Source organism: Bombus impatiens, unplaced genomic scaffold, assembly GCF_000188095.3.
Source record: "Bombus impatiens unplaced genomic scaffold, BIMP_2.2 scf_0548, whole genome shotgun sequence".
NCBI lineage: Eukaryota > Metazoa > Arthropoda > Insecta > Hymenoptera > Apidae > Bombus > Bombus impatiens.
The window spans coordinates 1,460,610-1,475,620 of record NT_176967.1 but is presented as its reverse complement, the minus strand read 5'-3'; the positions used below and the strand labels follow the sequence as shown (position 1 = coordinate 1,475,620).

At 42.6% G+C, this 15,011-nt stretch overlaps 1 protein-coding gene across 4 annotated transcripts in view; it reads left to right on the top strand.

Moving 5' to 3' along the window:
- The window catches only part of LOC100746623 (nephrin-like), a 101,487-nt gene that overhangs the window by 61,049 nt on the left and 25,427 nt on the right, over window positions 1-15,011 (top strand). For all 4 annotated transcript variants that reach the window (XR_002947147.2, XM_033321994.1, XM_012388299.3 and 1 more), the window contains 2 exons: window positions 1,743-1,894; window positions 8,766-8,907. Coding sequence is in view for 3 of the 4 variants with exons in the window: in XM_033321994.1 (XP_033177885.1) it covers window positions 1,743-1,894; window positions 8,766-8,907 (294 nt within the window). In the remaining variant the exon portion in view is untranslated. The remainder of the gene's footprint in view (window positions 1-1,742; window positions 1,895-8,765; window positions 8,908-15,011) is intronic.

Sequence of the window (15,011 nt, the reverse complement as noted above, 5' to 3'; positions counted from 1 at the left end):
CGAACAAAGCTGGTGTTTCGAAACATACTGTCAGGATCAGTAAGTGCATCAAAATTGTGGACAGAGGCGAACAAAAAAGTTGTTGGTCGCGTAGCCTGACTCTGACACAGTTTTCAACTAGCTAGAGTGACGGTCCGGTTCTCTGCATAACGTGTCGTTTCCCCTTCCTTTTTCTCCGCTTTTTTTTGTTTACTGCATCGCTAAACGAAAATTTCGTCCGCTAAAATTGTCTCGTGCGCGGAAAACACGTAGAAATAAATTTTACGACCCGCAAACTAGCAAATAATCGCTTAAACGTCAACAACCGGAGATCTAAATTTTCTACGTAGCACTTGATCAACGCGAGTAGGTAGACGTTCGTTCAGCGAACCAAGCGTTCATTCGTGTTTAAGCGGTCGATGCGTTCAATTAGAAACTGTACGATCCGGAGAAAAGGTCCGGTTTAAGGCAAGCGCTAGAACTGGATAAATGTAAAAAAGGAAGGGAACGAAAAAGGAAAACAACGAAAGAATGTGCTAGAAGAGAGAAGAAATAACGATGATTATTCAACCGGTCCGGAGCGTAGAGTCTGGTCGTACGGTAAATTTACGTCTCGAGGAAGTTTCTCTCGGGTCTTGCAGAAATCAGTGGAAAGTTGGAAAATCTTTGGCGGTGCCGCGATGCGCGGTCGCCTTCTACTGTATTTATCTCCGCGGGCTGTAAAGTCGAAGAAGTTGCGAAGCGATCAAAATCTTTCTAACGGCAAAACGAACCGTAGAGCTCGGTAACGAGCTGAAGGGAGAAAGTTTTGAAAGTCGGAAACGAAGATTCCACGATCGTTAATCGACTCGGTTAAAAGATTCAGCTTGCCGACCGCGAACTTGCAGACGACGAGAACGCGTAGACACCAAGTAACGAACGCTTTAACGGCCGCGAACAATGGCAGATAATTACAGGCCGGTAACGAGGAATAGCTATGCTGCGCTGTGCCGTGCCACACCGCACCACGCCACGCCGTTCCCGGTTTGCGTCAGCGCACAGTTTTCGAGCGTGCGGACCGAGCAGAACGTTTAATTAATGCTCGGTTATTTTCCCGTTTGCCAGCCGCGCGCGGTCGCAATCTCGTCATCTAATTAATAACAAGCCAAGACCTCGCTGTGAAAGGCATCTGTCAACTCGATCTACGATGAAACTCTCTGACGCCTGCAACGTTTTATTTCCCCTTCAGCCCACCGGTGAAACCGAGCTTCGCAATCAAGCAGAAATTTGTAACGTAATCGTTATTAATTACGTTAAAACGCCTTATCGCATCTAGTCTCGAATGCGTTGCATTTTTTTTTTTTTTTTTTTTTTTTTTTTTTTTTTTGAAACCGTTTTATTTCTCGATCCAATCGAGGGATAACGGGACGTGTACGAAACTGAAAGCGCTTAGGCGCGCTCGCGTCCCTGAAAATTGGCCCCTTCGAAATCTTTCGTAGAATGCTGTCCCGATAAACGAGTCGAAAAGTTTCGCAAATAACATTTTCTTTACGCTTCCTCGACGCGCTCTTGTACGTTTCATTGTCTCGTTTCACTTCACGTACTGTACTTCTACAACTTCTTACTGTTTCCACTCTGTTTTTAAAAATAGAATGAAATCACGACGACGACTATCACGTTCCAGAATTATCAAAGAAATTTTTTCATCTGTATCTTGTACAATTTTCGACTTTTGTTCGTTAAGAATATCTCTTGATACTTTCTGTGTCTGCCGATAATTTCAGTGAAACCATTGAAAGTGGAAATTATGGGCAAAGACAAAATCCTATCAGCGGGGAAGAAATACGAAACAAGATGTCAGAGCACGGGGTCGAAACCACCGGCTGTTTTAACCTGGTGGAAGGCTTCTAAACAACTCAAGAGGACCATTAAAAACGTGAGTAGAAGACAGATTATAATCTTTCAGATACAATTATAATATTATGCGTTCGAAATAAAACAAAACGTTGAGAACGGCGAAATAAATGGAACAGGAGAAAATCGTTGCAAGCTATGGTAATGGCGCGGAACGAAATGGAACGATTTTTGATATTCCCTCTGGGAGACGAAACGTTTCCATCGATCGATACACACCTTGTCAACTTGCTCGCGAAATCGTTCTCTCGAACTTGAAAGAAATAAAAATAACGACATCTCGATAACGATATTCCGTACTAACGATACTAAGAGGGAGAATAAACTTTAGATGAGACAAGGCGTAAAAAGGTCTCTAAAAATAAAATCGCTTCTATCGCATCCCGCGATCCTCCTGCCTTTACTTTCATTTCCCTTACATTGCCTCCGTCTATCTTGTTTCTACTTTCTCCGACACTTTGCTATCGTCAACCCTCCGTCGATCTTGCACTTTCTATCGACGACCCAATTTATTATTTCTGCGCTCTGACTGCAACGCGATAAATACGAGCGCCATTTATAACAACGTTGAGAAAACCACGCTACCACGAGGGAGAAAGAAAGCGAAAAATATGACTCGAGCAATGGTATTTAATTGGTAATTCATAGACTAACGCGTTGGCTCGTTTAACGTTGCTTCACCCCTTTTAGCCGAGGTCATTACGATAGTCGACGACCATATCGGCATTGAATGTCATCGAGCAACAGTTGAAACGACGCCAACCCGATAGTCGTTTAACGACCATTATCAAACAAACGTGTTTTTCTATCAATCTTCCGCTAGAATAATCATCCCCCACTTATCGTTCGCGTGACCCACGATGACAACAAGATGACAAGATAGAGGAGGAAGGCAGATTCCGATCTCGAAGGGTCTGGGTTTGGTAAAACTTGTGTTTCTAGTTGTTCCCGTCTAAATAGAGGAACACAGGAGGAGAAGGTTAGAAAAGTTCAAACAAGGGTAGATCGTTGCGGAAGTTGAGCCTGAAGGATCAAACGTGTAACGAGAAATGCTTTGGAAAGCTTACTCGACTCATGGCCGGCACTTCCGCTGAGATTAGACGACTCGTTGGCTATTGTCTCGATAGAATTAATCCCCAGGTCACATGATGGGTTGACTAAGTGGATTTCCGATAAAAAGTGTATCTAACGATATTACTTGGTCCCGCAGACAGCACAGTTAATCGAAGAGATTGAAACGTCAAACAATCGTGTATCTGGCGCTGGCTCGCTCGGCAATTTAATAACTTGAAACTATAGCCTATACGACTATAAAATGGAGCGACAAAACGACGGCCAAACTTTAGTTACCAAAAATCAATTATACCTCGTTCCGCGATGAAACATCGTTTGGGCAAAATTTCGCCTGAAATTAGCCACGAAACATCGTTGCGAAACGTTGGAAATTTCTTTGGCGAATAACGAACAGAACGCGCGACGCTGGTTTTCAACGAGATAATCGATCCCAGTAGTTTCACCGTAGATTACACCGGAGATTCGTGACGATAGTTAGATATCATCGAAGATGGGCCATGGATACGCCTGAACACGATCGATTTTCATTAAGAAAATATCCGCTAAGTTACTCGGAGAACGGCGGCATTTTTCCGTGCAACTTTTCCGATCGCAAGTTAGATCCAATCGGCAAGTTGCGAACCCCGCGCCATCGAGCAAGGGAAACTAAACTCTGTGAGCTCGCGTAATCCTAGTCAGAGGCGTACTTGTTCCCGGAAAGTGGCAAACAGTTGGACGGGACGTAATTGATGTTTAAGGGAAACGAATGTTTCTTCGGATCTTGGTTTTAGGATGGATCATTGATTCGTTGGCCGTCCCTCTGAAAAGGCAGAAGCTCGCGCACACGCGCTATTCGCCGAATAGGAAAACACCGACACAAAGAGGAATGGGAAGAGGAAAAGGAGAACAAAATACGGGAGTCACAATGCGGCAGCTACGGTGAAATGGTAGCCCGTGTGGCATGCCAACGACACGGCCGCCCACTCTCTGTACGTTTTATATTTTTCTACGAATTAATCTCTTCGTTTCCAATAAATTAGCATGATTTCAACTTTTCGCAATTCGATCGTTTCGAAACAGTCGTCTTTGTCTTCGACGCGCAACCATGCGATTGAAAGTATAAAAATTACAGCGAAAATGCAAAGAGCTCGTACAGCCGATAAAGCTCCGCATAAAGATAGTTTACGTTATCGCCAGTAAAAGAGGAAAAACGTAAAGAGGGGAAAACGTAAAAAAAAGCAAAAGCTAGCTGCGATTTATTCTTCGCGTGCCATAAACGCGAGATGATCCCGTAAATTATAGTATAAAATAAATTGAGATACGTATTATTCTAATTAACGTGGTTATACTCGCTTCGAGATAAATGCTTCGGTCAGCTCGGTGCTTATTTTTATTGAACGAGATCTTTCGCTCAACCATAACCGGTGGTCGATGGGTATACGTAAAAACGACAAAGCGCGTAACAATATACGAAAATTCGTTTGTTGTTTATCAGGAAAAAAGTAAATGTTTATCACAGTGCGGCAGTTAAAAACCAAATATTTTCTTTAAGCAATACCGCCTAGAATTTGTTAGATATTTGCGTGTTCTTTAAACGTGTTATATAACTATGCGAACAACCGTAATCAATATGATCGGCTGGCTGGTAGAGAACACACGAGTTGTAGAGATTACTGCAATTAATTCATTTTATGTAACTACAGTATTGTTAATAATTTTGTACGCTCGATAACGCTACGATGCTTTTCCCGTGATTGACCGTGCTTCGCATAGCTGCGATTTATCTAAATTCCAATCAGATATCACATGGAGCGCGTTATATTTTTAATCGTTTCTCTGTATCTGCATCGAGATGATCGATGAAAACGGACTTTTGCGTTTTTCACTCGGCATAGTGGTCCGTGGTGTGAACGAATTACGGTAATGGTAGAAAATCACGCCAATTGTTCTTGACTATCGCGATATTAAAAGTTTCATCGACTTATCTTTCTTTGAAAGATCGCGCAAAGGATGATTTTTGTATAAGCGAACTCCTGTTTGTCGAAATATCGCGAAAACGAAATATTATGGAACGAAACAAAGAGAAATCTAAAGATTCGTCTAAGGAAAAATTGTCCGTGTGTGAAAGAGATTCCCTGGAAAAGGAATTGAAACTAGCATCGAGCTGCTTAGGAACCACGTTCGATCACTTTTGTTCGACCATTTTTAAGAAACTTTGCGACAAAACTATACCCCGCAGCTGTATCTCGAAGACAGTTACAACATGGCTTCGCTAGGCTTCTAAAAAATCGATAGCTAACGCGGCTGTCGTGCAATAAAAGTCGATGGAACGATAAAAATTCTGATCTTTTTCGTTTGATAGGTTTTTCATCAATGTCGGAACGTCATTTTTCTTCTGGATCTCGTTCGCCTAATTTGTTCAGGCGTCGAGGAGAACGAGCGCTCTATCCTGATGAACAAATACCTTTTTCGGCAATTGCTCGTTCGCGTCCGTAACTCGTAGCGACAAAAGCAGCAACGACATAACCGTGAACTGTGTACGAATCGATCGACGAAAAACGTTAACGGGTCAGCTCGCACACAGAATATGTAAAGTTCGACTTGCCTCTTCGTCAAGAAGATAAGGACATTTGTAAAAAGGGTAACGTTCGAAGTGGAAACGTTTAACGAGAGCGACGTAGGGACGTAAAGCACCGTCGCGGAAACAAAGTCGTAAAGGGAATTGTAAAAATCAAACAAAGAAAAGGAAAATTATCCGCGAAAAATTGGAAAAAAAAGAGGAGACGGACATAAGGAAACAAGGTTGTGATTCACGTATCGTTTCGCATTTTGTTCGACACTGAACACAGAAATTAATATCGAATGTCAGAGCGGCCATATTCATAGAAAATACAAGTCTGCGATGATTTATCGTCACGTCAATGTTATCAGTACGCCTAGATTAATAGTTTCATGGATATGACAGACGGTTTGATAATAATTTACCGGGTGCATCCATGTAATTGCTATCGATCCATCTAGGAACATCTGGATTGATAGCAAAGCCATCAGTGACCGTCACTGAATCCACACGTATAATGATGTTCGAACAAATGTAACCTGGAAACGAACGTGTCGAAGCCGTGGACAATTCAATAGTCGTACGTGACTCGTTAGGGCGTGTCGCCAAAGATAATTAATAATACGTATCAAGGACTTCGATTCGGTTCAAAGATCCGTAGCAAAATCATTAAGAGAGTAGTAGGAGAATGTAGACGCAAGGTTTAACGATCCTCCAAACGACGGGGGATAACTGTCGACGACTTACGAGGGCGTTTTGGCAGGCTGAAGCGAAACCGTTGGTCGTAATGCTGCGTCGGCGAAAACGGAACGATATCTTTGTGTAGGCTGCTGTATTTCCGCCATTGAAACGTCCGCGACTCGAAAGCTCGTAACGCGAGCAGAAAGAGTGCTTCGAAAACATAGCAGCGGATCAAAGCGTTAACGAGCAGAATTTCCAGCGATTATGAATGACGATGACGTTCCTCGACCGTCTCGTTCTCTTCTCAAAGAGCTTTGGCGCTTTTGCTTACTCGAACTACGCCACGACTATTCGAATCGGAACCGATTTACGTCGAGTTGTACGTCGAACGCCCAACTATCCAGAAGGTAGCGAAGGAAATCTCGACGATAGCAGATACGTATCGCGTTTAATTGCCGCACCACTTTGTACCTGTCGAGAGAGCGAACTTGCCGAGAACGTTAGCAACCAAGTGCGCGGTGACCGGAGTGACACCACCTGATTCGTAGAATCCATTAGTCGAAACGAGGAAGATCGTTACACGTCGTACGTTCCGTTCGAGATGGTGACAACAAGAATAATAGCTAAGCTGCGACGATAATAGCCGGTGTCGCGTCACGTTACCTCGCCTTTCCTCTCCTCTCCTCTCCTCTCCTCTCCTCTTCTCTTCTCGCCTCGCCTCGCCTCGCCTAACTTTACGCCAGTACGCGATGCAATTCGCGAATCGTCACCTTGTAACTCTCGTTACCATTTGTCATTGGAAAGCCGCGCAAACCTAATTAATACTCCCGATTCAACGCCAACTCCTAACGAGATTTCAGCGTCCCTCTCCAAGATACGTTGTTGACTTTTCAAATATTTCAATCGGGCAAACGTCGAACGGTAGAAAAGCAAGACAATGTACGAGAGAATATCGCGCTAGAAAATTACTGCAATTTTCATACCACTGTAGGAACGTAAATTGAATTAAATATTGAAAGAACAGATATACTCCGTTAACGCACTACTATATCGCGAAAAAACGGAAACGGTCGGGGAAAATGAAGCCACAAAGGAGCAAGGAAGCTGCGCTTGGAAAAGGAGAAGGAAAAACAGCAATCTACCTGGCGTCGCGTCGTTTTTGCGGCGAAACGAATGCAAGCGTGCATAGAAGAAGCGTTACTAGGTCGTACGATCCAACTCGAGTCGACCGTGACCGTTTTATACTTGCCACGATATTTTATCACCTTTTTTCGGAAACCCGTCAATCCAGTACCATTACCAGACTAATTTTCATGGCACACAAAGAAAGGACGAAGATCGTAGACGGATCGAACGATCCGATAACGAATCGCAGATTTTTTCGCTCTCTTTCCCGCTATAGTAGCTGCACATTCACGAATCCCCGGAAGGCAGGAAACGCGACTAGATGCATCTCCGAGGACCGATTTTCGAGTAATACAACGACACAACTGGCTTTTCCCCGTGGATCTACGCTTTAAGCTTAAATTTGTCGCGTATTATTAGTTTCCTGGATTTTATCCAGGACTAGTTATTAAGCATAGAGTTTTATCGTGCAAGCGTACACCAGTTCGCGAAAATTTCTCCCGTGTTTCTATTCCCTCATCGCCTGCGGAAATTGTCAACGAAAATTATAGCGGAACTACCCTTTACTCTTCCTTCTCTATTTATTTTTCTTCTCCTCGGAGTTGTCCGAGTACCGTTTTCGTTATCACGTATCTATCGACTTTTCGAAGCAAGGAGAAGGAAAAAGGAAAAGAGTTAAAAAATATATTGCAACTAGGTGGATTACTCATTAACTAGGCAGATAAAAGTGTAAAGGACGCACACGCTAACGGTTCTACCCTCGAAACTTACAAGCGAATGGCCATTCCAAAATTTCGCCGATATTACCCGCTATAAATCCGACGGGTAAACATTTTAGCTTGTGTTAAAAAATATATCGAATTTTCTCTTTTTTTTTTTTGTACAATCGCGAATTCACGTTGTTCGTTTTTATTCGACGTGGCCCCTGTTCGTTTTTGGTCGATACACCTCTCGTCTTGCCACCGATGCAACATTTGAATTTGAGATTTTCCAGATTTTCGAGTTTTTCGATGCCGCTCGTCTCACGTAGCGTCACGGTTCTTCCGTTCTTTCCTCTCTCGATTTCCGAACGACAAACAAAACCATAGGAATCGATGTGGCTACTGACACTAGAAAGGAAATGATGCAAGATCGAGCAAGGACATCCTACAAAGGGAGAAAAAGAAGAAAAAGAAAAAAGACAATATTCCGTCGAACGAATACGATTGTCATGGAGATTTAATTCTGAAATTCAGCGCAATTCTAAAATTTCCATCGTCAGGGATCGCATTGTAATTATTAGGACGGATTTCTCAGAGTTTGGCCAATATCGCGGTGATTCGAGACTTGGCTTGGCAAATTCTATCGCAACGTTCGCATAGAAAAGTTTTATTTGCGTTCCCGACTTCTACGTTACGTTACGTACGTTGCAGGAAGTTGATCGTACGTTCGACTAGTTATCTATAAAATACGTCTATATCGGAATTCCGATCAGTTTCAGGAAGATGGAACAAGCGTCAGCGTGTTACAATGGACACCATCGATCGAAGACGAAGGAAAATTTCTCGTGTGCAGGGCAACGAATCCAAAGTTACAAGACGCCGGCATCGAGGAACGATGGAAGCTAAAAGTACACTGTAAGTAGATCGGCGATTCTCTTGGTATTTTCCGTAACCGTTGAAATTATGAAACGTAAAGATTCCCGGCGCACAAATAACAAATAACAAAGCATACCTTTCATCGTTTACGATTCAATTATTTCAATAAATTTGAAAAGCTCGGTATTCGGATTTTTAACCAGGACAAAAGAGGGCTCATGGTATACGATCGGAATTTAGAAGAAATTGATACCCGTACGGTGAGAGGTCTGGCTAGAACCAAGAAAGTTAAATGTTTCCGGCTTAAAGGGATCCGTAAGATAGGTGACTTCCCGTCTAACAATCGTTTCTCGAGGAAACGTACGTGGCACCTCCAATTATTGTCTCGCCTCAAGTACTTTTGCTAAGATGTTAATTACATCAAAACGAGCAAAACATTTGTCGCGATATGCATACGTTATACACCGTATATATTGGAAAAATTTATCTCGAGGAAAGTTCGCGAACGAATAAACCGAAATATGCATTAATCCACTTTCGCTACACGCGAGTATATTCCGTTGCGAGCTAACAAAGGCACAATATCGGTTCTCCTTGATTTGTCTCCTAATGGAATAATTGGAGTCGTAGCAAGGATCTTCTAATGGTATGATTCTCAGTTAATTCGATTCCGATAGATTTCCCTGACGTACTAGCATACACGCAGTCGCGAGAACGGCATTGGTATAGAGAGAGAGCCTTACTACGAAATTACATGCCAGCCAATCTGTCCTGCCAACGTTTACCTGCATAACGTAAGCCAGATACGAGCTATCGTTATCCGTTTATTTACGACTACGTGTCTGATCGGCCACTCGATGCATCCGCTATTATCCTTGTTTCCAGGATATACATACATATATGTGGAAATTTGGCATTAATAGGACGAATCATATGGCGGATGGTTGCGCGATATCTTTGCGAAACCTATACGACAATTTCGTTACGAACGCACTTCACGTAGCCAGGCTTTCGCCTTCATTTCCATTTGACATCGTCCGATTTTCAAATGTATTGCTTACTTATCAGCGGCAACACCGACGAACAAACGCTCGAACGAAACACGATAATTTCTCGATTGTAGGATAAAAAATATATTCCACGATGGTACAACGGAATTATTTCACCTTCAAAGAACGCGAAATTACGTTAAATTCTTGCGTTCAACTCTGCTAATAAACCTTTGGTCGAGCCTCGGTGGAATCGATACGCCAATTCCAATAGCGACTTCCCAGTGGAATTCCTCACGGAGAAGAATCAATTCGGAGAATATGGAATGATGGTCACGATCGGAATAATCCTGTAATAACGTTACAAACTAACGGTAGATTAAGGTTCGAATGCTTTCCATTTAGCAAAGACGTGCTCGCGTTATATCGAAAAAGTTAATGGCAGAAAACGTCCGGAATGTTGATAATAATTCTAGGAAAATTCCAGACAGCTGGTCGCTATATTCGTTACGGTTCAACCACGTCAGCGTCTATCGGTAATAATTGGCGTAACTCTGTAAACAGCTTTCGACTTATTTACGGCAGCATAGTCAACGATTCTATTGATGCTGGTTAGCTCTTTTAAACCGCGTAAACACCTGAATAAAATTTCACGTTCGCGGGAAATAAACGGAGGCTATTGGCCTTGGTAAATACGAATAAGAATTCGCGCATGCATATGTAAATATCGTTAGCGGCGCGGCAAGCCACCGCGCCGAAACAAAAAGAATCGTCGCGTAAATCGTTTCCATATTTTTGCATAATCCGCGCGCAAGAACGGGAACGGGAGATGTTCCTTGTAAAATCGAGCATTTCGTCGAGAAAATGGCTGGCCATTATTGTTATAAAGTGGCCCATAACTGTACAGTTTACCGTAGCTAACGATACAGAGACGTATCTATCAACGTCAACCTCGAGCTGTCAGTGGTAACGATACGTGCTTCATCAGACATAGCTCGCATCTCCACCCTACCGGTGGATTTCGCTGGTGACATCGTAACGATTGGAAAATCTCGTTACGGATTATTGCCGAAAAGCGTGCGAGCGATGCGAAAAAAGACATCGATCGATTTAGGCTGCGATTAAACCAACTTGTACCGTTTCGATCAGTCAGGTCGGCGCACAATGATGCAGAAATCCAGCGTTTTCGATAATAATAGAAAGGAAGAGATATAAAGTCACGGTGAATTAGTTGGAAAATTCGCGACCGAGGAATCAACTCTGTCCATAAGCTGGTATAAATCCGGAGAACGTTAAGAGAAAATCGTAATTGGCGGGAGGAGGTAAAGGAGAATGGGTCAATGGCATCGTTTGTGTCACGTGGTTAACGATCTGTTCGGTCACGCGAAAACCGTCGTCCCGAGTGGAATGCGAGGCATAGCGCGTGTTCATTTGCCGGAAAGCTATTTCCTGCCTTCCATTACCGGACGATGCTGTATCGCATATTTGTGTCCGTACGGAAGCGCGGGTACACGCGCACTCTCGTGCACGCGAGCAATCGAATCTCCAACGCGATCGCGCCTCCGTACCACGGTAAACCTTGTGCACGCTACTATGCAAAGTACATATATACAAAACGCATATGCGTACACGCGACGAGAAATGTAAAGGCTTGCGCATAAAACGGATATCTACGTCAATATCCACTGTTTGTCTATCGATACGCGTTTCGGCAACGCGGTCAGTCCGCCACTTCTCTGTCGTTCGTAGATCACCAGGGTCTTCGGAAATTCGCAACTTCCAGGGAAATTTGAGGAATATGGAGCAGAAAATTGTTGGGCTAACATTGTCCGATTAATTTATCCGATTCGTTCTGAAGGCGTAGGAATTGTTTTTAATTTCAGTTGCTTTTAATTTTTGTTGTTTTTAGCTTCCAAACTGATTATTCCGTTTGTATAAGTTTACGCAATTTCACGGCAGCCGAACCGTGCACGATACAGCGTTCCCTCGATCGATCGTTTCCATCTATAAAAAGAGACTCTATCGCAACAGGATCTCGTCGCGATCAGACGAAAAAATAAGCAAGAAAGGAAAATGACTTCCCGCTGCTCAATTACGAGGCGATAGCAACGACCTCTGTTAGTCCATTGTACCAGAAATTATTGCGCGCGATAAACGTTCGCCATTGATTTTACTTGCCGAAACTAATTACAATCTCACGGTTACATGCTTACGTAGATACTCGGCCATCTCTGCATATCGTTCTATCCTATACGGCAGTCTCTTGCGTTTTGCCGTTTCTCTCCTGTCTCTGTCGCACGCTATTTTTCTTCCTTTTTTCAAATGTTTCGTTAAACACCCGCTAGCCGCATTGGTCGTTGTAAATACAATAAAACTCGTTATAAATAGTTATAATTGGCAAGTTGACGATTTAGAAAACGACTGGAACCAGTAACGAGTTCGACTAAACAACGTCGTATGGAACCTCGCAAACTAATAATAATTTTCGTTTCCTGTAGTAAACACGCTGTAGATGCAACGCTACTCACCAATTATGTCGCTCCTACTGGCGCAAAATAGACAAAGTTTTGAAACGCGTCTCTCGGAAATTGTGAACTCGGGTCAACAACGCGACCCGTCTAGAGTGACAGAACCAACGTAGCACAGAGACGAGATATAAGCCATGTTGCATCTAATTAATATCTACGGCATAACTGCGTGACAAACCGAAACAAGAAACGGACGTTTGAATGCGTACTCCGAAAGGACATTCCTTGTCTTTGTTTATTGCGTCCTACTCGCTACTTTGTCCTCTATGTACGATATTGTTAAAATACATCAAACAGAGAAACTTGTCTTTCGCATATATTCTGTTCACTCGTGCTCGAAGAACGTGCATCGTAGTCGCAGGAGAGTTTCGCAAAAATAGAGGTACGTTGCTACACGAACGAGTGTCGATTCAAAATTAATGTTGTAAAGTTTAAAGTGCCTAGGCGCAGCAGAGGCCATCGCTAGTCAGCAACCTTATCGCTTTGCACTAAATGTACACTAAATCTATTATCTATATAATAGAACATTGTTCGCTATGTTGCGTCTGCCACTTCGCTTTCCTTAACTTTATTATATCGGTGAACTTTGACAAAAGAGAGAGTCGAAGGTAAAATTAGCCTGCCCGAAGCAAACTTAGACATTTCGGGAAAAAGGAAACGAGTTTATCGATAGAACTTCCTCTCTGACTGAAATACGATAGCATACGATGACGAAATCAAACGTCTGCCAACGGAAGGCAACATTTCGTTGAAAGCTCGATATGTATCTACGGCAGAGAAAGCACATAGTTTGTTATTCCGTTATATAACGCGATAAGTTCGTCGGAGTGTGCTTAACGACGCGACGTCCTACAACTTTGATTGGCTACGCAGACTTTGACGGTCGACAACTTTCGGTTTGCCGCCAATACCAGAACTGCGTGTTGTTCAAACAAAGAGAGAGAAAGAGAGAGAGAGAATGGTTCTGTGAGTGTTCCTTCTATAACTCGCGTACGCGACTATGTATATATATCGCGGGAATCAAGAATGAAATACGCGTCTGTGTTAGCGTTTATTCCAGTCGCCGTTATCCTGTTCGTTAGAGTTTCCCCTTGTTGACGACGCAATAATAAACCATCCTGTCGAAGGAATTTGCTAACTGGACATTGGTATACGTCAAACGGCAAACAGTTATGGGAACACGACACGACAGCCACCGAATATGTATGTGTATGTCGTCGAAGAGAGTTTCATCAAAGCGAATCGAATATGTGCTTCTTTCTTCGGCGGTAGTTTATGGAAAAACTTAAGCTCGTGTTACAGCCGCGTATTTAACAAACTTATCAAAAAGCTTCGTGCAAAGATGAAAGATCATTGCGTTGAAAATATATAAAGATATTTGTTCAACGTCATCTTAGTACGGAAATTATAAAATCGCCGGCCACTTTCGATCTGACTATCACAGCACGACGTTCTTGTCTTGTGAGAATAAAGCATCTAGCTACCTTTCGGGAAAGTCGTTCCATGATCTGACTGATCCAACCGAGTTTATCATCTTTCGCGATATCGTGCACATCTCGCGGATACAGCGGAAATGAAAAACAAGATTTTCTCGACCAGTCTTCGTCGCCCCGTCGAACTGGTTCATTTCCTGCGTTTGGAGGTCCTTTAATCATTTAATGCATCCTCTCTCTTTCTTTCTTTCTTTCTTTCTCCCGTTTTTTACACGCAACGCGTTTGCACAAGAGCTACTAGTCGATTAACGGAGGCTTTACATTTCGATGTAAAATCTGAAACATCAGAAGATGTTAATTATTAACGTGTCCATCAAAAAACGCTCGTACAGCCAAACGTTCGTAATTACGAATGTTTCGAGACGAAAAAAAACAGAAAACTATCTACACTGCATAACGAAATTTACGGAGCACAACGTTCCCGTTGTTATCATCGTTATCGTTAATAATTATTCGACACGGCAACCAATATATCATCATCGTTTCGAATTAAGCTCGGCTTAAATATACCGACCATCGTACGAAGACGATTTACAAGCGATAACTAGCGTGAGTTTAATTCTACTTTAAATATTAATCTTCATAGACGACCTCTATTATTGATCACAGATAAAAACTCAGGAAATGTGGAATGAATTTTCCAACCCAGCATTCTTTATCTCCATCTCTACGTTGTATTTCATTCGCGTTACAAAAGATTTTCTCTTTTCTAACGATCGACTGGAGAACCAGCGAGCGAAATACAAGCATCGGTAAAATTATGAAACAAACGAAACGGAAAGTACGTTGAAACGAAGATGGTAAAATATACTTATCGATAGTATTTTTTTAGCGCCTCTCGCTTCACCGAGAATTTTTAATTCCATTTTATAATTATCTGATTCCTACGTACCACGTCGTGTTCGACGCTTTCGATCTTTTCTTCTTGCATCCCGTTCTTCGTCCGTTTCTCGAGATCGTTATCACCTTTCGTTATTCAGGTTCAGCAACTCGCGAATATTCTTCACGATAAATCTGCCGATACAGATTTTACAGAAATAGTAATGTACATAAAATACATTACTAAAAGTTATTTCAGTCGAACAGCGATATTCGTGGACGATAACGAAATGGGAGTTGTGTAATAAAGATTC